We start from the raw sequence: 27974 nt of genomic DNA, 5'->3' as shown, positions 1-27974 counted from the left end.
TGGAAGCTAGTCAAATACTCATGTTTATAAAGCAAAGGGCAGCGCTGCAGGAGGTGAGTCCTGTGGGGACTGGTCCAAGATGAGTGGGTCTATAAGCCCAGCCTAACAGAAGGATAAGAGAACCAACCGCAGCCCCAAGGGAGAAGAGCAGGCATCTCGCTGAAGGTGACAACTCTTTCGAGGGGATGCTCCAGAGAGTCTTTTGACGCAGTCATTGAGCTGGGACTCGAGGGTGAGCAGGATCCTACTAATGGCAATGGGCAGGTTTACGGTTGGAGAGCAGCATTGTGGTGCACGCATCCTTCGGCAGAAGCTCCCATCAAGGAAAAGCGAAGCACTGCTGCGCGCCTGTGTGCTGAGTCGTGTCTTACCTAGGGCGCCTGCGCAAGCGTGTCCGGGGCTTCTCCCAGCCCTGGTCCAGGCTTACTGTGTAGGTGGGCAATGGTTGCCGGGAGCCGGGAGCAAGGTTCCCGTCCCACCCGCAGCAGCACCGCCCGCCGCCGGCAGGGTACGCTCTCCACGGAGCCTGTCCCGCTCCTGGCCGGCCTGCGCCTGCGCGGGGCTTCCGCCAGTCGGCGAAGCGGCGAGAGCTGCCCCACTTGCTGCGCACTCGGACTAAGATGGCAGCGGCGGCCCGGCTGGGTTGGGGAGCTGCGGCTGCAGCCGCAAGGCTGTGTAGGCGGTAGGTGACGAGCCAGGAGCTCCGCACAGGCGTGCCGCCGGGCTTAGTTAACCAGCGGAGTGGCCGCTGCCCCCGCAGCGGGGTGGGCGGAAGTGCCCCTGACCGAGCTTTCGGGTGCGCCCCCGTCGCTTCAGTTGGGGGTCTCGCCCCGAGGTGGGCGCCTATCGGTGAGGCGGCGCTGCGCCCTCACTTCGGGCGAGATCTGTGGCGCCCTGTCCCAGGCGCTGAAATCCGGTGCCTGAATCCCTGCGGTGGGGAGGCCCGCAGAGACTGGCTGCAGAGACCCCACGGAGGAGATATTTTAAAAATCAGTGTGGTCCCCTCCAGCCTTTCCATCATGTGCAGTCCTTCTGCTTTTTAAACACAAATCAAAATATCTACAGAATGGGAGAAAATACCTCAATTCCTCATTTTCTCAGTAGGCCCAGAAAAGGGGACGTGACCTGTATGAGGTCATATAGCTTCTAAGTGATGGAACTCTGATGAGAATCTAGACCCCTAGATTTCCTCCGTATCACCTAGAGCCACTCTGTTGCCTTGTTTTTTTCCCCTTTTGTACAACCCGCCTTTGAGTTTGGCCTCCCAGTGACATCTGTCAACGTTGGTTAGATGAAAAGGATTGATAACTTAAGTAGGTGTCGAACCCTGATTTTGCCACTGGAACAAAAGGACAAAAGGGCCTACAGGGTTTCACCTAGTGAATGTTAGGGATTTTAGTGCTAACGATGTCCTTGAAATTTAAAAGCATTAAGTTTGCTGAAAGATTTGTTAGTCACCTACTATCCCCCTGTGCTGTTTTGGTAGATGTCTTACTGGAAGAATTTAACTTACCTTTACTATTTTTTTTTTTTAAGTTTATTTATTTAGAGAGAGAGAGATTGAGAGAGTGAATATATGAGCAGGGGAGGGACAGAGAGAGGGAGAGAGAATCCCAGGCAGGCTTCATGCTGCCAGTGCGGAGGCTGGCACTGGGCTCCATCTCCTGAACCTTGAGATCATGACCTGAGCCCAAATCAAGAGTAGTTGGTGGTCAACCGACTGAGCCACCGAGGCCCCCCCTCTCCTTTACTATTTGTCACTTTAAACCCATCTGTGTCACAGTATCCCTCCATTCTGTTGCCTTTTCTGTGGGCCTAAGGGATAAGAATACCGGTCTTCAGTGTGTATTCCCATATTCCAGCATAGTCAAGATTTAGCCAGTGAGCTGTGAATAAAAATGTTTTCACCCCAAGCCTTAAACCTCATTCAGTAATTAATTGGGCACCTATCACATAATAATAGTGGTAGCCAACATTTACTGAACTCGCAAGGCTAGGCACTGATGTATGCACTTTACATGGATTATCTGGATCCTTTTATGGCTCAGTCTTTGAGGTAGCTGTGAATATTTCATTTTAGAAATGAAGAACTGAGGCCATCCGTCATGCTTGCTGCTGAGGGGCACAGAAATGGAGACACCCCTTCCCTTAATGAGTTTGCAGATAAAAATAATCAGAGAAAATATTTTTAAGTGATCATATATATATTTAAAATTCTTTAGCAACTGCTGTGAAATGAAAACTGTGAAGAAAGCAATAGTATTCTTTAAAAAACAATTTTTTTTAAATGTTTATTCATTTTTGAGAGACAGAGTACAAGTGGGGGAGGGGCAGAGACAGAGGGAGACACAGAATCTGAAGCAGGCTCCAGGCTCTGAGCTGTCAGCACAGAGCCTGATGTGGGGCTCGAACCCACGGACTGCAAGATCATGACCTGAGCCCAAGTCAGACGCTTAACCAACTGAGCCACCCAGGCATCCTGATAGCAATAGTATTCTAAAGTAAACTGGATTTTAAAGTAACTTGCATGAGACTTATAAAAATTTTTACTGAAAATTTTTTTTCCTTTTTTGGTAATATTTGTTTTCCCTTCTCCCTTCATTTTTAATTTGTTAAAACCGTGAAAAAATAACCAGTTGGTACTTCTCTATCACAGAGAAATAACCAAAGTTACAAACACTGGCTTAAGAGGTTTCCAGTCTAAAAGCATATATATAGGGGAGCCTGGGTGGCTCAGTGTGTTAAGCGTCTGACTCTTGATTTTGGCTCAGGTCATAATCTCACAGTTTGTGGGATCGAGCCCCACATCGGGCTCCGTGATGAAAGCTGGAGCCTGCTTTGGATTCTCTCTCTCTCTCTCTCTCTCTCTCGCTCTTTCAAAATAAATAGATAAACTTAAAAAAAATAAAAGCATATATGGATTATTACCTTCTTTAGCGGTTTGGAGGAGAATAGTACACTTTCTGTTAGACTTTTTGAAGTATTGAGATACCTTTCAGAACAGGTAGTATTGGTTCTCTCCAGGAAAGCATGATGGTAGAGACAGAAAAGGGAGGGAGACTTCAAAGTATTTACTTTTGTTCCCTTTGAATTTTGAACCACGTGACTCTATCACCTAGTTTTTTTAAAGTTTGAAAAGAAGGAAAAAAGCAATTGGTAGTTCTTTGCATCCTTCATGCATAGCTAAGAGTCTGGGAATCCAGGTTATAAATCACAAATGTAGTTGCATTTCTGTTTCTTACATTGGATATTGCACAATCCTGTGTACACTCAGTAATCAAGACTATAAATTTCCATTTGAGCTCATGTTTTTAAATTGTTTGCAGATATTGCTTGCCTAAAGAAGGGGAAATAATGTGGATGGAGAATGAAAATTCAGCTTTGTTGTTATTTTCATTATTTATATATATATATATGTGTGTGTGTGTATAAGAAGTAGAAACTGAGCTTAAAAGATTATCTCTTGAGGGGCGCCTGGGTGGCGCAATCGGTTAAGCGTCCGACTTCAGCCAGGTCACGATCTCACGGTCCGCGAGTTCGAGCCCCGCGTCGGGCTCTGGGCTGATGGCTCAGAGCCTGGAGCCTGTTTCCGATTCTGTGTCTCCCTCTCTCTCTGCCCCTCCCCCATTCATGCTCTGTCTCTCTCTGTCCCAAAAATAAATAAACATTGAAAAAAAAAATTAAAAAAAAAAAAAAGATTATCTCTTGAAATGTCATTTTTGTTTGTTTTTAAATGTAGATTCTGTCCTATGATGAATCTGTATACCATGACAAAACAGCCTCTGCATCAGTTTGTACAAAGACCACTTTTCCCACTGCCTGCAACCTTATGTAACACAGGTAAAATTTCATCTCTTTAAAACAAATTATGTTTCAGAAACTAATGAAACTATGCTCAAAATTTTGTGGATCATAAAAGACGAGAGTTTGTAAATTTCCTATTCAGATGCACGAAAGAACATGGCGTTTTTTTGTATCATAACTTCATGCTTGACTGTTACAGGTATGTTTGGCATTAGATTTCAAGAATCCTGAGCACAGTGTCCAATAGATCTATGAAATCTCGGTATCTTGTGTAACACATCTTCTGGAGCATTGTTCAGGAAATGATTTCTGAAATGAAAATATAAAAAGAAGTTACAAATGGGTTTGTTTAAAAAACTTGTATGTATTTTAAGCTCCTGCCCTTCTTATTTTGACAAGAATGCACCTAAAATCAGTAAATTTCTAGCTTTCATCGAGGCTTCAGGAAATAGTACTTTCGATGTAATTTTTCTTTTTTTGCTTCCAAATCAATTAACTATGGCTTTCTTGATAATTTTGTTGATGTTACATGATTTTTTTTTCTTTTCTTTTTGTTAATATTGGAAATAATGAAGACAGGATTTGAAAATTATTGAACTGTGACCAGTGTCATGTGGTTAGGGAACCTTGGGAGCTGTCTCTGTGTGTCTGTGTAAATCTGTGCCTTTGTGTACTTATGGAGCTATAAGAGTTTGGATTTAGCTCTTGGGCCCTCTCCCATTTCTATCACTGCCTTGAACACCTTGTGGCTGTAGTCTGGCAGGTGGCTGACTCTGGCTAACCACATGATATAGATCTGGGTAGATAAGAGACCTTACGTCCCCTGTATATTGGGGCAAGAAGAGGAGAACCTTGCATGTCTCCTTGAATCACAGAATGAAAATATAGGCATAAATAGTAACTCAGCATGTTAAGCTACTTTAATTGGACTTTTAAATTTTGTAGGGTGGAATTATGTGGTCCTCATGCTTTTCAGATTGGAAACCCACTGATCATAGTCTTTGATACTAACTTTAAGCACCATACATCTATAGTTTTGGAAGAGCTTCTGCCTACCTATTACCTATTAGACCAAGCATAATAGGAAAATTATTTTAGATCAGTCTATTTTGTTGGAACCCTTATGACGCATTCAGGGGTATCTTTCTGGATGATGGACCTGGGTGTCATTTCTGAAATACCAAATTAAATCCAGTTTAGAGTATAATTGGAATGATTTTGTTAATGCCTAGTCAGATTACTATTTTGAAATAGCTTTGCTCATTGTCAAGAGAGAAAGTTTATGTTGTGTTATCATATATTTTCTACTTCAAAAAGTATATATAGATTATGCTGTCCTAAATTTTTTTTTACATTTATAGTTTTTAAGTTTTTATGTTTTTAGTCATCTCTACACCCAACATGGGGGTTGAATGACCCTCAGATCGAGAGTGGCATGCCCTTCTGACTGAGCCAGCCAGGTGCCCCATGTTTACAGTTATTACCTTCAAGTATTTCTAAAAACCTTTCTTACTGCATGTATAGTTGTACACAAATGGACTGAGTAGAAAAATGCCATGGGGTGCCTGGGTGGCTCAGTTGGTTGAGCATTCAACTCTTGATTTCAGCTCAGATCATGATCCCAGGGTCGTGGGATCGAGCCCCACGTCAGATTCTGAGCTGAGCATAGAGCCTGCTTGAGATTCTCTATCTCTCTCTTTTCTTCTGCCCCTCTCCCCCACTTGTGTACTCTTTCTTTCTCTCCCTCAAATAAAAGCTTTTAAAAGAAAGAAAGAAAGATGCCAGATTTAATTCTTCAAATATTGTGGTACAGTGTTTAATGTGTGCAGAGATTTTGGTTACCAATAAATTATAAAGAAAGGCCTTACCAAATGATTGGTCATAACCAAGGTTAAAAGAAGCTTGTTGTCTTTATATTTATAGAAATTGGTGATAGTCCTTTCTTTCTTTATTTTTTAGTGTCTGTTTACTTTTGAGAGAGAGACAGAGCATGAGTGGGGGAGAGGCAGAGAGAAAGACACACACACAGAATCTGAAGCAGGTTCCAGGCTGTCAGCACAGAGTCCGACGTGGGGTTCGAACTCACAAACTGCAAGATCATGACCTGAACCGAAGACCGACGCTTCACCGAATGAGCCACCCAGGCGCCCCGGCAGTCCTTTCTTTAATGTTACATCTGAAAAATTGTTCCCAAGTCACACAGATTTTCAGAGGAATTTATTGGTTGGATGTATAAGTATTTTATATCAAGTATTTGGACTTTGGGGCACCTGGGTAGTTCATTTGGTGGAGCGTCTGACTCTTGATTTCAGTTTGGTCATGATCCCAGGGTCATAGAATTGAGCCCCGAGTCAGGCTCCTTGCTGAGCGTGGAGCCTGCTTGAGAGTCTCTCTCCCTCTCTCTTTCTCTTTCTCTCTCTCTCTCTCTCTCTCTCTCTCTCTCTCTCTCTCTCTCTCCCCCCCCCCCCCCTCCACTCCTCTCACCTGCATTCACTCACTCTTTCTCTGAAATAAAAAAAATAGCAAGAAAAAAGTATTTGGACCATGAGGTTATCATTTTATTTTATTTTTGTTGTTTTTAATTTAAACATTTTAAATTTATTTTTTAATTTTTATTATTATTTTTAATTTATTTTTACTTATTTTTTTATTTGAGAGAGAGCACGAGCAGAGGAAGGGTGGGGGGTAGAGAGAGAGAGAAAGAGAGAGTGGGGCTGGACCCCACAACCTGGGACCAGGACCTGAGACGAAATCAAGAGTTGGATGCTCAATCGACTGAGTCACCCAGGTGCTCCTGAGATTATCATTTAAAATTTTTCTCTTTTTTTAGGATTTGCCCGGTTACCAAGTCATCAAGTGATATCTTTACAGGACAGTGACTTAAAATGTATGGGAGTTTTAGTTTCAGTTTCTCCTTCACCAAGGAAATGACACAATGTTAGTTAGGTGGCTGCTTGGCTGCGGGGCAAAAACCACTCTCAGCTGTCAAATTAGAATCTTATAAATGAGTAAAAAAACACTTCCATACCAATCATATATTTTGCCAAATTTCATTTCTTTCTAATTTACTTTTTATTTTATTTTTTATTTTAGCATGTGAGTGGAGGAGGAGGCAGAGAGAGAGAGAGAATCTTAAGCTCAGAGCCCTACCAGGGGCTCATTCTCACCACTGTGAGATCATGCCCTGAGCTGAAATCAGGAGTCAGACACTTAACCGACTGAGTCACCCAGGCACCCCTCTCTTTCTCATTTAAAATAAAACCGGGGGTGCCTGGGTGGCTCAGTTGGTTAAGCGTCCAACTTCCGCTCAGGTCATGATCCCACAGTTCATGGGTTCAAGCCCCACATCGGGCTCTGTGCTGACAATGTGGATGGAGCCTGCTTGGGGTCCTTTCTCTCTGTTTCTCCCTGACTCACGCTTTCTCTCTCTCTCAAAATAAGTAAATAAACTTAAGAAATAAAATAAAACTGTTGCTTTTTGATATTTCACTGCTTTTCCTTAGACGTATGATACAAGGATTATGACAGGATAGGAAGACTGATCTTAAATGTATTTTCCTCTGAATGCTTAACACTAAGTGTGGAGTGGCAGTATGTATAGTGGTCAAGCAAGTCCATGGTAGGAGATTGGTGGGGCTTGAATCCTGTCTCTGTCTCTTGATTAGCTGAGTGACTTTGAGCTTTAGTTTCCTTATTTATAAAATAGGATAAAAACGGTGTTTCCTTGAGAGAATGGAAGGATTAAATTATGTAATTCACAGAGAGTGCTTAGCATCGTGGCCCAGCACATGATAACTATTAAATAAATTAATCTATTTCAGTGTACTGCTCTAAGATGAGAATTGTCTTGTTTTGGTTGGAAGGTTTATTTTCATAATAAATAATCAGGACCTGTTTAGTAGTTTTAAGACTATTAAAACCCCAGTACTATCTTTTGTCCTACAAGCTATTATCATAATAGCAAGGTAGGAGAGTGAAGGTTCTGTTCATTTTTTACTCCTTTAATGAATTCATTCTTAATTCCTTCTTGGCCCTAAAAGAAGCAAAGAAGAACCTGTAAAGATAACTTAAAAATATTCCAGAAAGTAATTCACGTAGATTTCCACTTTCACGATAATTTATAATGTCACTGACTATACCATTGGGCAAATTACTTAACTGTAAGCTTCAGTTTCTTCATTTGTAATATGGGAATACAGTAAAACCTTGGATTGTGAGTAACTTGTTCTGCGAGTGTTCTGCAAGGCAAGCAAACATTTCTAACAAATTTTAACTTGATAAACGAGCGATGTCTTGCAGTATGAGTAGTACATGACGCCAGACGTCACATGATCACAACTGAGCCAGTAGTTCTCTCTCTCTCTCTCTCTCTCTCTCTCTCTCTCTCTCTCTCTCACTTCGGGATTGTGAGTGATCATCTCCCATGTTCAGATGCTCAGTCTCAGGCCGTGGTGTTTGGCAGAAATCAGTGATTTTTCAGAACGTTGGGAGGGGCCCACAGCTGGCACTAGTGTATTTTTTGTCGCTTCAAAGCACCTGGGGACAGTCCTTTGCTTTTCCATACAAGAGTAAGCTTAGGAATGCTTTGCTTCATTCTAGGTCAGGCTGCCTGCAGATATAGACCTTTCCTCAGCTGCTTTATTGCCAGTTACATTAAATACAGTATATGACAAGAATTTATTAATACTGTACTGTAGTCAACATCCGTGTGAGCATATACATTGGCCCCCAGGCAGAAAAAGATTCCATTCAGCCCGTAGACAGCTCAGTGATTCTGTTAGTGATAGTGAAAGTCATTCTACACAATAACCTTCCTCCCTCACACCAGCCACGAAGGTTTTCAAAGGTAAGTGCAGGTTAATTTGTTTATTTTTTCTTTATATTTTGTATTTTCTGTATTATTTTGTATTATATTACAGTATTATAATCATTTTTATATGAATATTTTTTTGGTTGTGGAACGAATCATCTGAGTTTCCATTCTTTCTTATGGGGAAATTTGCTTTGATGTACAAGCATGCTTCCAGAATGAATTATGCTTGCAAACCAAGGTTTTACTGTAATAGGGGTTCTTCATAGTATTATTAAAGGCTTAAATATATATAAAGCACTCAGCCCTGTCTCTGGCATGTAGCAAGTACATACACAATAAATATTAGTTTCTATTATAAATTTGTCTTTAAAAGAATGGTAACCAGTAACTTCTAGGGTGGCTCAGTCAGTTGAGCATCTGACTTTTGATTTCAGCTCAGGTCATGATCTCATGGTTTCTGGAGTTGAGCTCCACATTGGGTCCACAGTCCAGCTAGAGATTCCTCTCCCTCTCTCTCTGCCCTTCCCCACCTTGTGCACACGCATGCACTTGCGTGTGCTCTCTCTCAAAATAAATACGTAAACATTTTTAAAGAAATAAAAGAATGGAGGGGTGCCTGGGTGGCTCAGTTGGTTGAGCGTCAGACTTTGGCTCAGGTCACGATCTCACAGCTCGTGAGTTCGAGCCCCACATCGGGCTCTGTGCTGACAGCTCGGAGCCTGGAGCTTGCTTCGGATTCTGCGCCTCCCTCTCTCCCTGCCCCAACCCACTCTCATTCTGTCTCTCTCAAAAATAAATAAACATTTAAAAAAATAATAATAAAATAAAAGAATGGAAGCACTTTGGAAAGAAAAGAATTAACATTTTATTGTCTTTAATATCATGGTGATGATGATTTATGATTACGATAGCCATTAGTACTAAGTCAACAAATAAAATACATTTAAGACTCTGGAATGATGATATGCCTTCCTCGTTAAAAGTAGGATACTGCTGGGATGCCTGGGTGGCTCAGTTGGTTAAGTGGCCAACTTCGGCTCAGGTCATGATCTCACTGTTTGTGGGTTCAAGCCCTGCGTTGGGCTGTGTGCTGACAGTTCAGAGCTTGGAGCCTGCTTCGGATTCTGTGTCTCTCTCTCTGCCTCTCCCCTGCTCATGCGTGCTCTCTCTCTCTCTCTCTCTCTCTCTCTCTCTCTCTGTCTCTCAAAAAATGAATAAGCATTAAAAAAAATTTTTTTTAAAGTAGGATATTGGTAGAAAGTGTTGAGTAACAAAACTAAATAATCAGTATTAATATAAAATTCAGTGCAATTATCCTATATTGATAAAGTTCATTGTTGTCTTTAAAAATTATTTTGGCTTCTTGGGCAATAAAGCCTTATTTTCTTTGCTTTAAAAAAAATTTTTTTTAATGTTTATTTTTGAGAGAGAAAGACAGGGTACAGGTGGGGGAGGGGGCAGAGAGAAACGGAGACACAGAATCTGAAGCAGGTTCTAGATTCTGAGCTGTCAGTGCAGAGCCTGACGCAGGGCTGGAACCCATGAACCGTGAGATCATGACCTGAGCCAAAGCCGGACGCTTAACCAATTGAGCCACCGAGGGGCCCCAAATAATCAGTATTAATATAAAATTCAATGCATTTATCCTGTATTGATAAAGTTCATTGTTGTCTTTAAAAATTATTTCATCAGCTTGGACAATAAAGCTTTATTTTCTTTTTTTTTACTTCTTTTGATTCTTTGAAAATGAGCACTTCATAGTCCATAAACTTAACTACCGTTTTTTTCTGGAATAACATTCTTTCTTCTTTTTTCTCTTTTAGTGAGATACATGTTTATTCAGACACAAGATACCCCAAATCCCAACAGTTTAAAATTTATTCCAGGAAAACCAGTTCTTGAGACAAGGACCATGGATTTTCCCACACCAGCTGCAGCATTTCGCTCCCCTCTGGCTAGGTATATTGCTATTTCTTATTTGCTTTTACCAAGAAACATAACTGACTTTGGGGGTGAAGCAGCCTCATTTAGTAATTGCATTTTTATGTGTACTGCACTGTTTTCAACGTAAAGAATGCTTTATTTTCTTTTCAGGTAAGAGATAAAGGAAAATAATAGTTGATATTAGGGAACCCTTGAAAAGTGATGTATTTGAGAGATCTATATCATGGCTAAATAAGAATTTGTATTTTTACTTAAAAAATTTATTAAAATGATAATATAAATTTCCATTCCGAATATTTAAAACTGTTTATAAAAAGGCAGTGAAAACGTGTTCATTTTTTTCCCTAAGGATAGCTTAATTTTTAGATATTTCAAAATGAAATAGTTTCTAAAATATTCCATTCAGAACTGTAAATAATAATAGTTATCAGGTTTGCCATGATTTTTTAAAGACCAGTCATTGGGAGACTGTTTTAAAATTCACTAGAGGGGCGCCTGGGTGGCTCATTTGGTTAAGTGGCTGACTTCGGCTCAGGTCATGATTTCACGGTTTGTGAGTTTGAGTCCATCAAGCTGTCTGCTGTCAGCACAGAGCTCACCTCAGATCCTCTGTCCCCCTCTCTCTCTGGCCTCCCCCACAGTCTGTCTGTCTGTCTCTCTCAAAATAAAAAAATAAGCATTTGGGGCGCCTGGGTGGCGCAGTCGGTTAAGCGTCCGACTTCAGCCAGGTCACGATCTCGCGGTCCGTGAGTTCAAGCCCCGCGTCAGGCTCTGGGCTGATGGCTCAGAGCCTGGAGCCTGTTTCCGATTCTGTGTCTCCCTCTCTCTCTGCCCCTCCCCCATTCATGCTCTGTCTCTCTCTGTCCCAAAAATAAATAAACGTTGAAAAAAAAAAATCTCTTTAAAAAAAAAAATAAATAAAATAAAATAAAATTCACTAGATTAAGACATGTTAAATGTATGTCAGATGAAGGACAAACGATAAAATTATTAGAATGAACCTCTTTTTAATAATAGCTAGAGACATTATAATAAGAAATATTATAGTCCTGAGGTGCCTGGGCGGCTCAGTCAGTTAAGCATCTGATTGATTTCAGCTCAGGTCATGATCTCACGATTCCTGGGATCAAGCCCTGTGTCAGGCTCTGCACTGATAGCACAGAGCCTGCTTGGGATTCTTTCTCTCTCTCTCTCTCTCTCTCTCTCTCTCTCTCTCTCTCTCTCTCTTCCTCTCCCAATTGTGTGCGTGCACTCTCTCTCTTTCTCTCTCTCAAAATAAATAAATAAACCTAAAAAATATTAGAGTCCACATCAATTAAAATTTTTGGTAATGTAAGTCTGATACTGATTGCCAGGGATATTTGGAAAGTAAAGCTTAGATTAACTACTTCTGTACACACAGCTGTTTTATATGTCTTATTTATGGGAACCAGAAATATGCTTATCTCAGGTGTGTTTTTTTTAATTTCTCATTAATAAAAATGCACATTTCCTTTGACCTACAGATGCCACTTATTACAATATATCTTAGAGCATTTGTTTTTCATACTTTTTGATGCAGGTGACACTAAGAAACATTTTATATTACAACCCAGTACATATATACACATGTATTTAGATAGATTCTAAATACATGTTACTATATTTTTCAATGGGACACAGGTATTCAATGGGACAATTTTCATCCTGACAGTGTGTAATACATTCTTATTTCTTTTCTTGTTCTCTTTATTCTATTCTGTTGTATTGTATTAAAGTCCCGTTCAATACCTAATTGATTTCACAAGTTACTAGCTGGGTTGAAAACCACTTTAGACAACACCCACATATGTACACAAGGTGATACAAGGATGTTCCTTTCCTTACAGCCTTGTTGGTAATGGTAACCTGTTGGAAACAACCTAAATATTCATCAGTAGGAAGAGTTCAGTAAACTTTGTTTATGCATAGTCTGCAGATAATTAAAAAAGATGAGGAGAACCCTCATTTACTATCACAGACTGGCCTCTAAGACACACAGTTAAGTGAAGAAGGCATGTTGCAGAACAGTGAGTACAGGGCACCTGAGTGACTCAGTTGGTTAAGTGTCCTACTTCGGCTCAGGTCATGATCTCACAGTTTGTGAGTTCAAGCCCTGCGTCGGGCTCTGTGCTGATGCTCAGAGCCTGGAGCCTGCTTCAGATTCTGTGTCTTCCTCTCCCTTTTCCTCCACTCACACTGTCTCTCTCTCTCAAAAATAAATAAACATTAAAAAAAAAACAGTGAGTACAATATGATTGTTATGTATATAAAGCTAAAAAACACAAAACAAAAATATAGTAACATAAAGGTCTAGAAGAATGTACCCCCAACTGGTAACAGTGAACTTGGGGGAGGGGTTGGTCAAGAGTCATTTTCACTTTATATAAATAGTTTGAAATGTTTGCATCAAGAATGAATTCATGTATTTTTGTATTTAGGAAGAATATAAAAGTAAGAAGACTGTGTCCACTTACAGATAAGTTGGAGATTATTTCTGTCAGATGTTCAGTTGGCAAAAGCCCTTTTCAAATTAGTAGCTCATTTCCTGGATTCACAGAATTTATTATCTTCAGTCAAGCAGAACTAATCTCGTTTTTGTTGTTTTAACAGAGAATGTTTTTGCTGTAGGCTAGAATGTAAGCTTCCTGAAAAACCGAGACCAGTTTGTCTTGCTCATCATTGTATCTCTGGTGTTTAGCACAGTGTCAGATATTTAGCAAGTTTTCAAATATTTGTTGAATGAGTAACTGAATGAATGAGTAAATGATAGTGTATCTTACTTCAGAGAGGCATCTGAATTGTTTCTCACTATCCTTATGGACACGACAACGAAATGTAAGGCGAGTGTAAATCTGTCTCTAGAGACATGTAAGAGGATCCTTAGTATCTGTAGTATTTCTGTGGTTGCCATGTTTATTCAATAATTCTCTTTGTCAGCAGCATTAATAATGATAAAATTATCAATTTTCAGGTGGGAGGAATTGTTTGTATGTTACATGGCAAAATTCAGAGGAATTTTTAAGAAGTTTCACTAGGCTAAAATGATAGGGTAAAGCAAGTAAGGTAAAATCTAACAGGAACAAATGTTAAGCCTTGTTATTTAAGTTTTTTTAATGAATAGCACAATTACAGGATGGAAGAATCTGACCTTTCAGTTATTTCTGTTGGATATGATGCAGTACTCAAAAAAGCCAAACATTAACAGAGTCCTAGGATCCAGCTCAAGAGAGGTAACAGTCTTTGTGCTCTGAATAAGTCAGACTACGTTTGGGATATGTGTTCAGTTCTGGGTGTCATATCTTGGACATTGTAGGAGTTGGTATTGTCCTAAGGAAAGTAACCTAAATGGCAAAGCATGTTTAGTCTATTTGAAACACCTTTCCAGCTTTTTCTTTCTTTAGGGACAGAACCTATGAACTCTTGCCTACAGCAGTTCCCCTGACTGACATGGCCCAAAGATTGGGTTGATTTTTCGCACCGTCCTTTCATTTGAAAAAAAAAAAGCTTTGCTAACAGTGCAGATATACAGAGCCAATCAGAGGACCTACTTATTGGTCTGTGCTTGGGTTTATTGGATCATACTATGCAACCAAATATCTTGTAACTTCTTATAAATTTAATGTTGAATGGTTGTGTAGAGGACCTGGGTGACATCATTTCAGACAAATTCCTAAATAACTTAAAAATAGTAATTCCAGGGAGCGCCCGGATGGCTCAGTCGGTCAAGTGTCCAACTCTTGATTTTGGCTCAGGTCATAATCTCACAGTTCGAGAGATCTACCCCTGCATCGGGTTCTGTGCTGACAGCGGGAACCTACTTGGGATTCTCTGTCTCCCTCTCTCTCTGCCTTTCCCTCCTGTGTGCATATGTGCTTGCTTGTTCTCTCTCTTGAAAATAAATAAACGTCAAAAAAAAAAAATAGTAATTCCAGTAACACTCTTTCAATGATAGACAAAGAAAAGGTAAACTGTAACCTTTTTTGAAGTATATCAGCTTTTATTCTTAAAAGGGGATAAGGGAAAAAGGAAATCGCTCTGGAGTGTATACTAGGTATGTATGGTACATATATCAGTGATGCGGGAAGGAAGGTGCATTTCAAAATCCCGTAGGGGCTTTTCAAATTATAATCCTCCCTTCCTCCTATCTTAGAGGATTTTAAAAATTAGTTTTATTGAGGTATAATTTATATGAAATGAAATTCACCAATTTTAAGTGTACAGTCCAGAGTTTTGTTAAATATGTATATTTGGGGGCGCCTGGGTGGCGCAGTCGGTTAAGCGTCAGACTTCAGCCAGGTCACGATCTCGCGGTCCGTGAGTTCGAGCCCTGCGTCGGGCTCTGGGCTGATGGCTCAGAGCCTGGAGCCTGTTTCTGATTCTGTGTCTCCGTCTCTCTCTGCCCCTCCCCCGTTCATGCTCTGTCTCTCTCTGTCCCAAAAATAAATAAAAACGTTGGAAAAAAAAAATGTATATTTGTATAACTGCCACTAAAATAAAAACATAGGGACATTTTTATCACTGCAGAAATCCCTCATTTCTATTTGCACTCATTCTTCTTGTTTCATTTTCATACCCTGGTAACTATTTTGTTTCATGGCAATGCATTGCAGCTTTGTTGAGATATAATTGATGTAAAACATTGTGTAAATTTAAGGTAATCAGTGTGCTGACTTGATATACATGTGTATTGCAGAATGCTTACCGCAATAAAGTTAGTTCACACATCTGTCACCCTGGTAACTGTTGATTTCTTTCTGCCACCACAGTTTTACCTTTTCTAGAGTTTCATATAAATGGCACCATATAGTCTTTTGTGTTTGACTTCTTCCCTCCCTTTCTTCCTTCCTTCCTTCTTTCCTACCTTCCTTCCTTCCTTCCTTCCTTCCCCATTTATTTTATTTACATATCTTTTTAAGTTTATTTATTTATTTTGAGAGACAAAGAGTACAAGTGGGGACAGAGTGGAGAAAGGGAGGGGGAGAGAGAGAGGGAGAGGGAGAATCCCAAGCAGCTCCATACCATTAGCGTGGAGCCCGATGTCGGGCTCAAACTCACGAACCATGAGACCATGAGACCATGAGCCAATGTCAGATACTTAACCAACTGAGCCACCCAGGCAGTCCTGGCTTCTTTTAATTTAGCATAATGCTTTTGAGAGTCCTCTTTGTTTGTGCATGTGCCAGTAGTCTATTCTTTTTTATTGCTGGGTAGTACTGCATTGTATGGGTACACACAGTCTGTTTAGTTATTCACTAATTGATGGACGTGTCCAGATATTTTTTTGGCTTTTATAAATAAAGCTGTTATAAAGGTCCATGTACACATCTTTGTGGAACATGTTTTCATTTCTCTTAGGTAAATACCTAAGAGTAATTGCTAGATCAGAGGGTAAGAGGATGAAACAAGATTAGCCATGAATTGATAATTGTTGGCTGTGAATTGTTCATGCTGGTGATGGGTATGTAAATGCTTTTACTTTTCTCTCCACCTTTATGTTTAAACTTTTCTATAATAAAGCATTTTATTATCTCTTATTTTTTATTATTCACAGGCAGTTATTTAGGATTGAAGGAGTAAAAAGTGTCTTTTTTGGACCAGATTTCATCACTGTTACAAAGGTAAACATAGGATTATATAAAATAAGATGTGAAGTTCTTTTAGTTTTTTCCGAGTCCAACATTCCTTTCCGAATTTCCTTTCTTAATGTATTTTATGCATATTGGTACCAAAAATCTCAAGTTAAATTTACTTCTCGCATTTCTCAAGTTAATTATTAAGTCGAATTTTCAAGTTGAAATTATCCAAATCCCTTGTTTTTCAAAAGAGAAAAACTTTAGCTTCAGATGGTTAAATGCAGCATCCAGGATTATATATCTACCCTACAGCAGGGCCAGGACTCAACCTGGGCAGAACTAGAATTTAGGCTCCAATTATTATTTTTTTACTAATCCTTTTTTATTTCATAATTGAAATTTTATTGGTGGCTTTGATATTTTTACTAGTTCTTAATTTAAAATGAGAGAGTAAAAAGAAACAAATAATCAAACTATATGTTTCTGTATTTGACCAACAGCATGAATATGTGTCTCCATTCGAAATGGGCTCTTTTCATCATGGCATCTCCCACATTATACATCCTGCTGTAATCCGAGCAGTGCACTGTGTAGTTCTGTAGCACTTGGTTAACCTCTAAGTGTCAAAAACAATATGTAAATATGCTACCCAATCCAACAGCTGAAGTGGTATCTGCTAGAAGAGGTGGTTTCATTTTTAAGTCTGCTAGATTAGTGAGAAATGAATTGTTTAAATTTGAACTATGTATACTTTTAGATCTGTTCGTTGATATATATACACTGAACTTAATCACTTTTCAGTATCTTGTCAAAATCGAAAGTTTCCATTTAACTCTTCTTAAGCAATTTGAAAGGATTGCTCTGAGTTCTTGATGCACGGATCGGACTGATAACAGTGGACTGGTTTAGTGACATGGTACAAATAGTCCAGTATTCTCTTGTAGCTCTTTATGTGTGGAGGAGAATTAGGGTTTTCCTCCGTGGTGGCAATCCCAATTTCCATAGTTCTTGCGGATATCCTGATTGTAAAATGTTTTTCCCTGTTGTTGAAAGTGTTAGTGGCCCTACATTCTCAGAAAATCCTTTCTTGACCATATTAGTTGAAGTGGCCATCTGTCCAGGAGCTCATTACCCTGTTTATTGTCTTCGTTGTACTTGCCACTTAGTCACTTTCTTTTTCGGTTAATTTTATTACCTGTCTTTCCTGTACTGGAGTGTAAACTCCTTAAAGAAAGAGATTGTCCATCTTGTTAAATTCACCTGGAACAATGCCTGGCACATAGTATGCACTTTGAGAAATTTCTGTAGAACGAAACAATGATGTAAGATTTCGTAGATTAAATTTTCAGGTTTCTGTCAAAAGGATTGTGGTGTGTAAATCTGTGGTGACTGATCCCATGTCTTTACCAGTTTAGAGACATCTGGCCTATCTTTACTATTCTTTAATTTGCTTTCTTTGGTATTTTTTAAGGGTCGGGGGAGGACCAGCTTTTGTTTAATATTTCCAACGTGTCTGGTATGGCATTTACATAGCAGAAGTGCTTTATATATATTATCTAATTTAATTCTTAGAACTAGGTATTCTTGTCTTCATTTTATAAATGGCAAATTATGTATTTATTTTAACAAGTTTTTTTTAGTCCTATTATATACAGGCCATGGCATATAGAAATTTTTTTAGATGAAAACATGTGATTATGTCTTTCAGAGTTGTTTTTTTTCTTTGTTCCTTTTTTGTTTATAATTTAGTTACTCTTTTTGGAATTTCTCTGGCTCCGCTATTTTTCCTTAAGTGAAATGATATAACTAATAAATAATCTAAGTTAGGGCATATATTGATATTTAATAGGTAGAGTAGTAGATTTGTTTTCTTTCAGTTACCTTCCTCATTATAGACTATCTCATCTACTTGATAACTTTGGCTATTGCCCATTTCCCTGTATTTAAAGTGAATCATTCATTCCTTTAAAAAAAATTTTTTTTAATGCTTATTAAAAAATGCTTATTAGGGAGACACGGAATCCGAAGCAGGCTCCAGGCTCTGAGCTGTCAGCACAGAGCCTGACATGGGGCTCAAACCCGTGAACCGTGAGATCATGACCTGAGCTGAAGTTGGATGCTTAACCGACTAAGCCACCCAGGCACCCCTGAATCATTCATTTCTTTAGCAGAGTAAAGTTAGTTTTCTATTCTTCCATCCTTTGAAATAACTTTGATACTTTCAGTATTTTTTTTTTTTTTTAAGTAAGCTCTATGCCCAACATGGGGCTTGAACTCATGACCCCAGGATCAAGAATCACATACTCTACTAACTGAGCCAGCTAGGTGCCTCTTATTTTTTTCTAAATAAATAAACTGCTTTTTTTTTCCCCCATGTAGACAACTTCAGAATAGTTTTTTTTATTATCAATATTTCCCTATTCAGTAGAGCCTATTATTTATTTTTATTTGAAAATTTTTTTAAATGTTTATTTATTTTTGGGAGAGAGTGAGAAAGAGAAAGGGAGCATGTGTAAGCAGAGGAGGGGCAGAGAGAAAGGGGGACAGAGGATCTGAAGCAGGCTCTGTGCTGATAGCAGACAGCCTGATGTGGGGCTTGAACTCATGAACTGCGAGATTGTGACCTGAGCTGAGGTGGACGCTTATCTGACTGAGCCACCTAGATGCCCCTAGAGCCCACTATTTGATGAAGATTTTGAGGTAGCCCTCTGATCCATCTTCCAAATAATTTATTAAAATGTTACCTAGAACTATTTCCCATTCCCAATCACTAAGGCAACTCACTAGTTTTGTTCTATATCCACAGCAGTGTGCATTTATGTTGTCTTCTGTGTACTGTCTCTAAGTTGGTTCTTCGTCCATGACAAAAATTGCCCCTTTTATGCATGTAGACTCATTTTTAATAGTATTTAAGGATAGGCACTAGCTGATAATCTCCTGAGAATCTAAATGGATTGCATCTAATACTTTTTCCTCCTAAAGAGCTCCCCTTTAAAAAACTAAAATAAAACATGCTCCCTTTCTCTTTTCAGATGTTCGTACTATTTAGGTATTTAATAATCCCATCCTTTTTTTTTTTTTTTAAGTTTATTCATTTTTGAGAGAGAGAGAGAGAAAGAAAGAATGCAGGTGCAAATGGAGTAGGGACAGAGAGAGAGGAGAAAGAGAATCCCAACCAGGCTCCATGCTGTCAGAGCAGAGCCCAGCATAGGGCTCAGGGCTCCATCTCATGAACTGTGAGATCATGACCTGAACCCAAATCAAGAGTTGGACACTTAACTGAGTCACCCAGGTGCCCCATAATCCTTTTTTTTTTTTTAGATGTTTATTTATTTTTGAGAGAGAAAGAGTGCAAGTCGGAGAGGGGCAGAGAGAGGAGACATAATCCGAAACAGGCTCCAGGCTCTGAGCTGTCAGCACCGAGCCTGTTGTGGGGCTTGAACTCATGAACTGTGAGATCATGACCTGAGCCGAAGTCGGACACTCAACCGACTGAGCCACCCAGGTGCCCCAATCCTGCCTTTTTTTTAATGGAATCAAGTAGTTGACCCGACAGGTCACATAATTAAGTATTCTTTCTTAAGGATGCCAGGCTTGTTGGAGGTCCACAAGCCCTCTAGCACAACGGCCATAGATAAGACACCATATTATATGTTTTGCTTCTACAGTTGTGTCATTGGATTTCTTCTACTCTTGAGTAAGATAGTAAGTTGAATTCTTTGAATACTTGGGGGTTATCTTGTATATTTGGTCAAGTAACTGTATCCTATTTTCTTTAAAAGAATGGGAAATCTCTTTATCATTCTGTCTAAACACAGAATTCATGCAGTATTTTAACTCTCTTCACCACATGAAAAAATATCTTTTATCCCCTATACAAGACATGGTATATCCAGTGCACTTAACACAAGTTTGATGAATGAATGAATAAATGCGTGAGGAATGTTCTAAGATTATATCTTCTAAAAGTCATTATAAACCAGATCTATTAAGAACTGGAATTAACATGTGTTCTCCAGAAATGAGTGCTATTACATAGTATAGGATATATATAGGAAACGATTCTTAAAAGATTCAGGGTGTTATTCTGTATTAGTCTTTGCTTTTGATTAGAAATACAGCATTTTCCTTTAAATATTTACAGGAAAGTGAAGAGTTAGACTGGAATTTACTGAAACCAGATATTTATGCAACAATCATGGATTTCTTTGCTTCTGGCTTACCCTTAGTTACTGAGGAAACATCTTCAGGAGAAGCAGGTAATATGTTGGATAATTAATATTTATTTTCATTTTCTAAAAAAAGTTTCTACTTTCCTCACATTTGTCTTGATTTCAAAAGTCATGAGAATACTAGGACGCCTGGGTGGCTTAGTTGGTTAAACGTCCGACTTCAGCTTGGGTCATGATCTGATGGTTCATGAGTTTGAGCCCCACATCGGGCTCTGTGCTGACAGCTCAGAGCCTGGAGCCTGCTTTGGATTCTGTGTTTCTGTCTCTCTGCCTCTCGCTTGCTCACACTCTGTCTCTCTCTTTCTCTCAAAAATAAATAAACATTAAAAAAAAAGTAGTCACGAGAATACAGATTTTTATCATTGTACCATATTTAACTCTGGAACCAATTCCAGATGGAACAGAACTTCACATATACTAGTTTCATCCATTATTTTTGAAAACTTGTGTATAAATTGATTATCTAAAACTAAATTTTTCAATTATAAAAATTTTCAAACATACAGAAAATAATACAATGTATATCAATTTTCTCTCTTTTCGGATTTCATAGATGTTAGTTTTTTGCCACAATTGCTATATACCCATTTTTAAGTAAAACATTAAAGACAGAACCAAAATTCCACAACCCGCATCCCTTCCCCTTTCTACTTCCAGAGATTTGTGTAAACTTGGTTTGTTTTTTAAACTTTTACAGACATAAAAGTCTCTGCAGGGAATATATAGTATTGGTTTTTGTTCTTAAACTTTAAATAATGTATATTATATGCAATTAGCCTTTTTTCACTGAGCATATTTTGAAATACATCCATTTTGAAAAAATGTAGTTCTAGTTTATTTAAGTACTAGATAGTATTCTATTATATGAATAAACTACACTTAATTTGTTCCTTATGGTCAAGTGAATTATTTATGCTAATTTCTATTACAAACATTGCTGCAGTGGGCAACCTTGTACAAGTCTGTGCATATGTGAAAAGTTTTGTTATAATATATTCCTCAAACCAGAATTACTGTATTATAAATTATTTTAATTTATATGCTAATTAGCAGTATATAAGAATTTGAACTCACATCTTTATCATCACTTAGTGTCTTTTTTTTTTTTTAAATCAGTATGTTAAGTGTAAATGATATCCTGTTTTAGTTGCAGTTTCTTGATCAGCACTGAGCCTGAAGGTTTTCATATGTTTACTGGCCGTTATTTTTCTTGTCAGTAAATTTCCTGTTCATAATCTTTTCCCATTGTTTAAAAATTAAGTTGTCTCTTTTGTGTTGATTTTAGCAGGTTTTTGAAAAATATTCTGGGTGTTTGTCCTTTGTTAGGTATATTCATTGCAAATAACCTCCCTGACCGTTCCTCACCTTCTCACTGTGTTTAGGATTTTTGTCATTTAGAAATTTTTCTTTTTCCTTTTTTTTTGAAAGAACATTTCATGAATTTGCATGTAATCTTTGCTGAGAGTCCATGTTAATCTTCTCTGTTTCATTCCAGTGTTAGTATTTGTGCTGTTGAAGCAAGCACAGAAGTTTTTCTTTTTAATATAGTCACATATATTCATCTTTTTCTTTGTGGTTTGTGCTTTTTGTACCTTTTGAATAAGTTAATTTTGTGGAAAGCACTTGGAAGAGTAAGTGCACATGGAGCTTAATAAGTATTAGCTGTGGTTATTGCAATTTGTTGATGAAATTTTTCCTTCCTCTAGTATCACAAAGATACTGTCATGTGTGTGTTTATGTACATATATATGTACACACACAAATATTTGTATAGTCACTTTTAGATGAACACTTCCACTTCTAGATGTATACCTGAAATGAATCTTATAAATGTACATAAAACAGTACATGAAGCATGTTCATTGAAATATTTAAAAAATATATCAGCAATTAAAAGGAATGAACTAGATTGGGAGATACAATGTGAAAAGATATAAAAGAAAATACTAATTGAAAAAGGAAAATCAAAGGATATGCTTATTTACAGGTTCTTACATATGTACCATTTATGCAAACTTCAAATAATGCATGAAACAGCTATAGGTGTTCTTGGTGGATATATATGTAAAATTGATAGAGTGTTTATAGAGCCACTTGATCACAGCTCCCCAAATTGAAAAATACACAAGTATTGACTCAAATATCCCACCACTAGGAATTTATCTCCTAGAGACATTTGCAAAAGTACATTGATCATTCTTTACACCGGAGTGTATGCTACAGATTGTTAGAAATAGTAGCAAACTGGAAACAACTGAAATAACCAAGAAATTAGCTAAATGAAAAGAAATCTATACAATTACTGCATAGCTATTTTAAAAGTTGAGATATATCGGGGTGCCTGGGTGGCTCAGCCGGTTAAGTGTCTGACTTCACCTCAGATCATGATCTCACGGTCCATGAGTTCAAGCCCCTCGTCAGGCTCTGTGCCAACAGCTCAGAGCCTGGAGCCTGCTTTGGATCCTGTGTTTCCCTCTCTCTATGCCCCTCCCCCACTCGCACTCTGTCTCTCTAAAAATAACATAAAAATAAATTTTTAATTTAAGGCATATGTATATATGCTGATATGGAACTGTAGGCTATATTAGATAGAAAAAAGGTATAGAATGGTATGTGTAGTGGGATCTCATCTATAAATTTGTACATGTAAATTTAATGTAAATGTACTAGAAAGATACACACTAAACTATGGTAGTGGTTGTTTATGGAAGTGACAGTGGGGAATGGAATTTAGGTTTTGACAAGAGAATTTTAACTTTATTATATTTTATTTCTTTTACTAAAAAAAGATTTAAGGGGCACCTGGGTGGCCTAGTCAGTTAAGTATGTGACTCTTGATTTCGGCTCAGGTCTTGATCTCATGGTTCATGAGTTTGAGCCCTCATAGGGCTCTGCGCTGACAGCAGAGCCTGCTTCGGATTCTCTCTTCCTTTCTCTCTCTACCCTTTCTCTACTCGCTCGCTCTCTCTCTCAAAAATAAATAAATAAACTTAAAAAGCAAAGAACATAAAAAAAAGAGATTTAAAGTTGGGGCTCACTTGGTTAAGCGTCCAACTCTTGATCTCTGCTCAGGTCATGATCTCATGGTTCATGAGATTGAGCTCCAAGTCAGGCTCTGTGCTGACAGCCTGCTTGGGATTCTCTCTCTTCCCCTCTCTCTGCCCGTTTCCCATGTGTTCAGGTGTGTGCATACACTGTCTCTCTCAAGGTAAGTAAATAAACTTTAAAAAAAGATGCAAAGTTAATATAATTTAATATTGATAATTATTACTTACATTGGTGTCAGAATTCCAGTGTATATTATAGTATAATTTGAATTATCTGTATTTTTAGTTTTCCTAAAGGTAAATTTCTCAGAAAAATTTTATTTTATTTATTTATTATTTTCAAAAAATTGTTTTTTAACCCTTAAAAAGGCATTGGCTAAGATCGGTATATAACCTTATGAAGTAAAAGAAAAACAAAAATGACCCAAAATGAAAAAACTGATTTTTTTTTTATTCAAATTTGTAGCACATTTTGGGAATTTCCACAAAGCTTACATCCATATTTAGTGTCATTGTCATCTTGAAAACCACTGAATTTAAAAATTAAAAATGTAACTTAACTAATGAAGTAGGTGTGCTTTTGTGTCTCAAAGTTTCCATCAGAATCCAGGCAGTCTTTTTTTCTCTGCCATTTTTCAATCCTTGAAGATGATGAAAGTTTACAAATGTATTAACTAAAAAAAATTCAAACCCTAAACATCATTAGTAGGTCAAGTTATATCAGTTATTCACCTGTATTGCCATGTGTCAAGTTGACCAGTGCTCCTTAATTTTTCTTCAGAGAATCAAATGAATGATCTTTTCATCTCCCCAACCATCATTTCCATTTTTCTTGTTATCACCACACCAAGTTACATGTTCTGTGCTTTTATTTTTTAATGAGACATTAAGTTAAAATCATCCTGTTTTAATACTTGTATTTGCATGGATATAAAATTTCTACTGTTAATATATTTTATTTGTAATCGTTTCTAGGATCTGAAGAAGATGATGAAGTTGTGGCAATGATTAAGGAACTGTTAGATACCAGAATAAGGTATGTGCTCATCTTTCTGCCCGAAATCAAATATACTGCAGAGGCAATGTTCATAATAGCAGTTTACTTTTAGTTGTCCATGAGGGAAAAAAAACCAAAACTCTAATAAGTACAAGTAAATGTAAACCACAATCGATAACCCTGGCAGTTGAATTTAAAGTCTGTGCATTGTATCTGTTCACTCAAAATGTTAAAACAGTCTGTCTAAACATAACAAAGGACTTTATTGTTCACAGTCACCATCTAGGTTTGATTTGTTGTAATACCAAATTTCTTAAAATGAAAAAATGAGTTAAACAGTGTTCGGGAAGATTGTGAAAAGGGAAGTACTTTTTTCAAGCTGTTGCCCATAAAGAGTAAATTTCAATGCGTGGAGAACCGCAGGCTTACCCTTTTGCCTGTAGCAGAGCAGTGGTCCCGGTGAGAACTCCCAGAAAAGCTAGATAAAATGCAATAACTTTTTTTTCGTTTGAAAACAGTAGAGAGCTGCCGAAGCACACAAGATCCTAGAGAGAAGGGAAGCTCATTAAGGCTTCCCGTGGGACATTTTGCTGATTTTTGGTGTGAGGCTAGAGCATGAGAAGCTGGGCAGAGGGCAACTATGTGGCCATTTCTACTACATCTGAATGTATGTGCATTCCTGACCCAGCAATTCCATGCTCAGGGATATGCCCAGCAATCATACATATGTATAGCAAAACACATCTGCAAGAATCTGTAAAAGCCAAAACCTGATTTAGCCCAGAAGTCCGTCAGCAATAGCAAGGATAAATTCTGGCATTTTCACTTAATGGAATACTGTGTGATGATGTGGAAGAATCTCATAAAGAGTAAAATAAGCCAAATACAAAAAAGTAAATACTGTGTGTTTTTTAAATAGAATTTATATTTATAAATTATAAAGTTAAAAAACAGGCAGAATTAAACAATGGTAATAACAATTAGGAAATGGTTACCTTTGGTTGCGAGGACGTACAAAGGGGACTTCTGGGGTGCTAAAATTGTGTCTTGGCCTGGGACAAATGTGTGTTCACACTGTGAAAATTCATTTAATTGGTCATACATGGTTTATGCATTTTTCTGCATTAATGTTATATTTTGATACTTAGTTTACCTGGAAAAAAAAAGCCAGCATGTGTCATGTTAGTCTGCTTCTGTTCATTCAAAAGAAATGAATGAGTATATCTTAAGTAATCCCTGTAATTATTAGGAAATTTGAGATCTTAAATGCCTGAAAAGATTATTAACAAGCAAGATTAAAATATAATAAGTGGAAAATGTTTGAATGAATTTTGGCATTTTATCCAAAAGTAAAAAGAGAGTTACCAATGAGACTAACTACAGTTCTCATTCTATTGTATAGGTAGCTCTAACTTTGTGAGTGTTACCAGTATACCATCTAAGCCCTGAGTTGTTTTAAATTTTTTTGACGGATACATCAGTTCTCTTACATACATCACAAATATTCCGTGACCGCAGGCCAACTGTGCAGGAAGATGGAGGAGATGTTATCTATAAAGGCTTTGAAGATGGCATTGTACAGCTCAAACTCCAAGGTTCTTGTACCAGCTGCCCCAGTTCAATGATTACTCTGAAAAATGGAATTCAGAACATGCTGCAGTTTTATATTCCAGAAGTAGAGGGTGTAGAACAGGTATGCCAATATTATATGACAGTTGAAATTCAATGCCTGCCATTTCCTCTTTGAAGGCCTTATCAGTCCTCTGCTTGGAATTAAGCTCTGCCTTGGTCCAAAGCCTCTTTCAGTGTGTCTGTTTCAGAGTTATGTTTATGGGTAAGTTCCTTGAGAGACTTGTAATCGTATCCAGGTCTTTGTATTCCTCTGCAACACTTAGCCCTGGGTGTTATGCACGTTGTATACATTGTTTATATTAAATAAGTATTTGGAAATATTTTTCCACATTTAGGAATGTTCTGCCTAAAATAGGAAGTGATTGACAAATTTCTCTGAATTAAGTATTGCTGAGATTGATTATAAAATATCAGCTCCTTGGGTGTAATTTTTACTCAACCCAAAAGAAAAACTATAAGAGAATTATTTTTCCATGATAGTGTCGGATCAGAACCAGATTCTTCTAGATTTAAAGAAACAACAAACTGGGGCACCTGGCTGGCCCAGTTGGTTAAGTGTCCAACTTCAGCTCATCATGATCTCACAGTTCGTGAGTTTGAGCCCCACATCGGGCTCTCTGCTGTCAGCGCAGAGCCCACTTCAGATCCTGTTTACCCCCTTCTCTCTGCCCCTCCTGTGTGCATGCGCTCGCTCTGTCTCAAAAATAAACATTGAAAGAAAAAAAAGAAAGAGAAAAACTTATTTTTGTTCCATTATCTTCTCTGTGCCTTACGTGCCTTTTTAAAGAATTGGATTATTTGACACTTTGGTGGATTGACAAAGGAACATTTTTGTTCACTTGTCCAGGATGGGGTAATGAATTGGTAGTTAGATTACAAACTTGAATTGGTGTTTAATTATAGTAGGTGTGTTGAAGACAAAAAAATGTTCCTTAGGTTTATATAACTCTTTTCTTCTTCAAAGGAGTTGGTCTTTATTTTCTGAGTAATATGTTAACCCATGAAAAGATGTTAATCTTTTCATTTTTCAAATCAGGTGTTTGTTAGTATTCTTCTGATATTTTAACTTCATAGAAATAAATGTCTTCATATTTTTCTAAGGTTTAAAATGAATTTTTATCTGAGTAAGACCAAAGTAATTAGTTGCTAGTATGATCTTTTATTTCTTTACTTTTTTAGAGATTCATTTTTCTAATATATCTTTTTATAATAACAGTTTGGTGTGGCTGCCCAGAACATATTTAAGTAAATAGAATACTGTTGGGAAGAACAAACGAACACACAAACATACAGTCCATTACATTAGTCTTGTGGCTAGGAAATCCCATTTAGTTAATCACTATAGTCAGTGTCCAGCTCAGACTCTGCTACTGAAAGATTTTTGGGGCGACAAGCAAAAGAGACCACTACTTAATTAATTTGTTAATATTAAATTTGCTTTTGTGTTGTTACGATTACAGGTTATAAGACAAACCTTTTGCTTTGGGGACTATTGATAGATTTGTTGTTAATGGATTGACATGTGTTATTATAGAGTAGAGTATTTCAGGTAAGCAAGTAAGAGTAAAAATCAGGAAAATAGCAATTTCTAATCCTTTTCTTAATTCTTAAATTCTCTTTGTTTTGTTTGTTTGTTTTTGTTTTTTGTTTTAGGTTATGGATGATGAATCTGATGAAAAAGAAGCAAACTCACCTTGAAATAATTAGAGTTTTCTTTGGACCCAGCAGTTGGACTTCTTGATAATATATACCAAGCTTTTATTATTAATCTGCTAAGGAACTTGAGGAGTAATAAAATATGCCCTTTTTTCAGAGACTGATGTATAAATATTGCATGTTTGCTTTACCTCATATGAGTTATTTATAACATCCTGAATCATCTTCTGCACACGTGGATTTTATCCAGGGATA

General features: G+C 37.8%; 1 protein-coding gene and 1 pseudogene across 6 annotated transcripts; one reads left to right on the top strand and one right to left on the bottom strand.

Annotated features, from left to right (window-relative positions):
• The first annotated feature begins 98 nt into the window (after positions 1 to 98).
• Positions 99 to 27879, top strand: NFU1 (NFU1 iron-sulfur cluster scaffold). Of its 6 annotated transcripts, none has more exons than XM_045054324.1 (9): positions 99 to 232; positions 3740 to 3840; positions 10504 to 10576; positions 16134 to 16200; positions 17627 to 17671; positions 20300 to 20414; positions 24410 to 24470; positions 25950 to 26124; positions 27717 to 27879. In XM_045054324.1, the coding sequence occupies exons 2-9, from the start codon at positions 3750 to 3752 to the stop codon at positions 27759 to 27761; spliced, it is 672 nt and encodes a 223-aa protein (XP_044910259.1). In that variant the 5' UTR covers positions 99 to 232; positions 3740 to 3749; the 3' UTR covers positions 27762 to 27879. The 6 variants fall into 6 exon arrangements, with proteins under 6 accessions (XP_044910259.1, XP_044910257.1, XP_044910256.1 ...); XM_045054322.1 differs by having other exon boundaries at positions 10441 to 10576; XM_045054321.1 differs by lacking the exon at positions 99 to 232 and adding an exon at positions 447 to 682.
• On the bottom strand, positions 21812 to 21912 carry LOC111559928 (annotated as a pseudogene).
• Positions 27880 to 27974: the final 95 nt, after the last annotated feature.

Source organism: Felis catus, chromosome A3, assembly GCF_018350175.1.
Source record: "Felis catus isolate Fca126 chromosome A3, F.catus_Fca126_mat1.0, whole genome shotgun sequence".
NCBI lineage: Eukaryota > Metazoa > Chordata > Mammalia > Carnivora > Felidae > Felis > Felis catus.
The sequence above is the reverse complement of the archived record's forward strand: the minus strand, read 5'-3'. Positions and strand labels throughout refer to the sequence as shown.